At 41.7% G+C, this 2,809-nt stretch overlaps 1 protein-coding gene across 1 annotated transcript in view; it reads left to right on the top strand.

The window, feature by feature from the left end:
- LOC108680219 (targeting protein for Xklp2) overlaps window positions 1-2,602 on the top strand; it is a 12,706-nt gene extending 10,104 nt beyond the window's left edge. The window contains exons 10-13 of the mRNA XM_018169003.2: window positions 80-115; window positions 486-659; window positions 931-1,149; window positions 1,461-2,602. Coding sequence (XP_018024492.1) covers window positions 80-115; window positions 486-659; window positions 931-1,149; window positions 1,461-1,715 — 684 coding nt within the window. The 3' untranslated portion in view covers window positions 1,716-2,602. The remainder of the gene's footprint in view (window positions 1-79; window positions 116-485; window positions 660-930; window positions 1,150-1,460) is intronic.
- The last annotated feature ends 207 nt before the right edge of the window (window positions 2,603-2,809 follow it).

Consider the following 2,809-nt stretch of genomic DNA (forward strand, 5'->3'; position numbering starts at 1 on the left):
AGGTGGAAGAGGTAAGGCATTGTACAGCGTCTGCTCAGGTGGCAGCAGGAGAAGGTGGAAGAGGTAAGGCATTGTACAGCGTCTGCTCAGGCGCAAGCAGGAGAAGGTGGAAGAGGTAAGGCATTGTACAGCGTCTGCTCAGGCGCAAGCAGGAGTAGGTGGAAGAGGTGAGGCATTGTACAGCGTCTGCTCAGGTGGCAGCAGGAGAAGGTGGAAGAGGTGAGGCATTGTACAGCGTCTGCTCAGGCGCAAGCAGGAGTAGGTGGAAGAGGTGAGGCATTGTACAGCGTCTGCTCAGGCGCAAGCAGGAGTAGGTGGAAGAGGTAATGCATTGTACAGCGTCTGCTCAGGCGCAAGCAGGAGTAGGTGGAAGAGGTAAGGCATTGTACAGCGTCTGCTCAGGCGCAAGCAGGAGTAGGTGGAAGAGGTACTTATTAATTATTTCTATCAGAACTGAATGCATGTTATATTATTTTCATTACCAGATTATTGCAAAGGAGAAAGCCATGGCTGAGTTCCACGCTCACCCGATGCCTGTATTTGATGACAAACCTAAAGGACTGCCAAGCAAGAAAACCCCCAGCGTCACCAAACCTGAGCCATTTGTGCTGCAAATCGACAAGCGAGCTGAAAGCAAACAACTTGCAATGGAGAGAGAGGTACCCGCCGTCAAACTTGACAATTGAGTCTTAATTTTTAATTAAAATATACCCCGAATTTCAGGTGTATTAAAGCTACGATAAGCTACATTATCAATTCATGAACTGAGATCATCTCAATTGAGTTCGTAATGTATAAAGCGAGTTCAGGAATTTACTTCAATTGTTTGTTTTTTTAACTTGTATGTAGCTGTCACGCGAGTAGAGACGCTTCTATTACGTCACACAAGTAGAAATGTTGTAAATAATTGTTGAAATGCTCACTGTGCAGCAGCGGGAACGTGAGGAACGTGAACGAGAGATGAGGAACTTCCACGCTCGCCCAGCGACGGTCATCGCTAAGGAGCCTTTCTTGCCGGCGCGCAGCCACAAACCTCTCACTGAAATATCAGGATTTGATCTCAATACGGAGAAGCGCAGCAAAGAGAGATACGAGTACGACGTGCATCTCAAGCAGAAAGAAGATGAAATAATGGCGAAAAAACGACATGTAAGATCCAATTGATCACTGAAATGTTCGGAATTGTGGCAATCAACTCGCCCTTTTCTCACTCACAGTAGTATTCGTGCGACATGTTGAAGTTTTTTTTCCAAAGGCCTCCTTTTTTTCGAGAGCCTTCTTTAAAAATGTGTTTAAACCTTATTTAAAATCCGATATTCACATTATTTTAAAATATAAAACTACAGTTTAGCTTGGTTGTGTACAAGGAAGCCACTAATCATGTTACTACACCGAGCGTTATGAACTGTTACAGACCCCTTTTTTAATTCATGATCGCATTTCTTTCATAACTCGTGCAGGAAGAAGAGCTTCGTGCTGCTGAGGAAGAAGCTCAAGTAGCCGAGGAGCGCAAGCGCAACGTGCATCACGCTAAGCCCATGCCTCAATACAAGACTTTATCGGTCCAGCGCAGCGACAAACCTGTCACTACTCCGCTCTCGCCAAAATTTGCCACAGACTCGCGCTTAAGGTCGTCTCGTAGTCGCCTTAACATCAACAATACAACCTCAAGCAGTACTTGTAGCAGCGCCCATAACACTACAGTCACTCGATGAGTCTGTACTTCTCTCACTTTCAGTGCCAAACTCGTCATGAGGGAGCTCATAAGACACGAGTGATGTAAAACGACCACTGGTTTGTTTTATGAGCATTGAAATGACTCTTGATGTTCTTATTTAAATAGTCTGTGCTCAGATAATAATTCTATGATGATGTGACAATCAGACAATCAATATTCACTTTCTCATACACTAGTGGTTTCTCGTGTGAAATCACGCAATCTCCTAGTAATATCCGTTAGAAACCAACATTGGTTTTAAAGATGGCCTATTTAATCTAAGCGTAACGATTGGATTCTTTTAGTTTGCCCCCCTTGCCTTCAATAAACGACGAGTATAGGTAATAGCTGCGATGCACATACCTTATTATTTCTTAGATAACTAACGATTAGTTTCTTGAATTGCTCTATACCCTCAGAATATGGAAAGCTTGTGACGAAATTCCTATCTAAGAAGATTGTGCCTCTGATGTTTTTAATGTTCGACTTATTCCTAAGTTACGGATGCAGAATTTGACTGCCATTTGAGCTTCGATTTTTTGAATGTGGACACAGTTTTACTGCTTCGCAATGTTCGCGGTCACTGTCTATATATAAAACAACCACTTTAACAGGCTTCTGCATTGACTCCTCAGAAAAATTTCTGAAGGGTTAGTGTCAATTCAATTGAATAGTTTTTTTAATTGCTGTATTGTTCAGATCAAGATTAGCGTTTTTTTTTTTTGTACAGAGGAACTTGAGCCGTTGGCTATTACTTTTCTTGCTGTTAACATTTACGTCTTCAAGTTGAACTCAAATAGTGCGTTTTACGATACTCGGTCTGGCTTTTTCGTAGATATATCGTTTTATTTTACCCTGCTTTTTATAAATAAATCCTTGCTTTATTTCCGCCCTTGATATTGACCCCTACTCAAATTTCAACGGACGACCATTTTGGAGGTTATAGATATGCTCACAAATTTAGTCCACCCGAACCTAACTAGTATTTTAATGCAGTTTAATGCCTTCTGTATAAAAAAGTAAATCTAAAATTGAATGTATTGCCATCATTTGACTTGATGCATTGAAATGAATTCTAGTGAAAATTTCGAA

The sequence above is a fragment of the Hyalella azteca genome, unplaced genomic scaffold (genome assembly GCF_000764305.2).
Source record: "Hyalella azteca isolate HAZT.00-mixed unplaced genomic scaffold, Hazt_2.0.2 contig6926, whole genome shotgun sequence".
Taxonomy (NCBI): Eukaryota; Metazoa; Arthropoda; class Malacostraca; order Amphipoda; family Hyalellidae; genus Hyalella; species Hyalella azteca.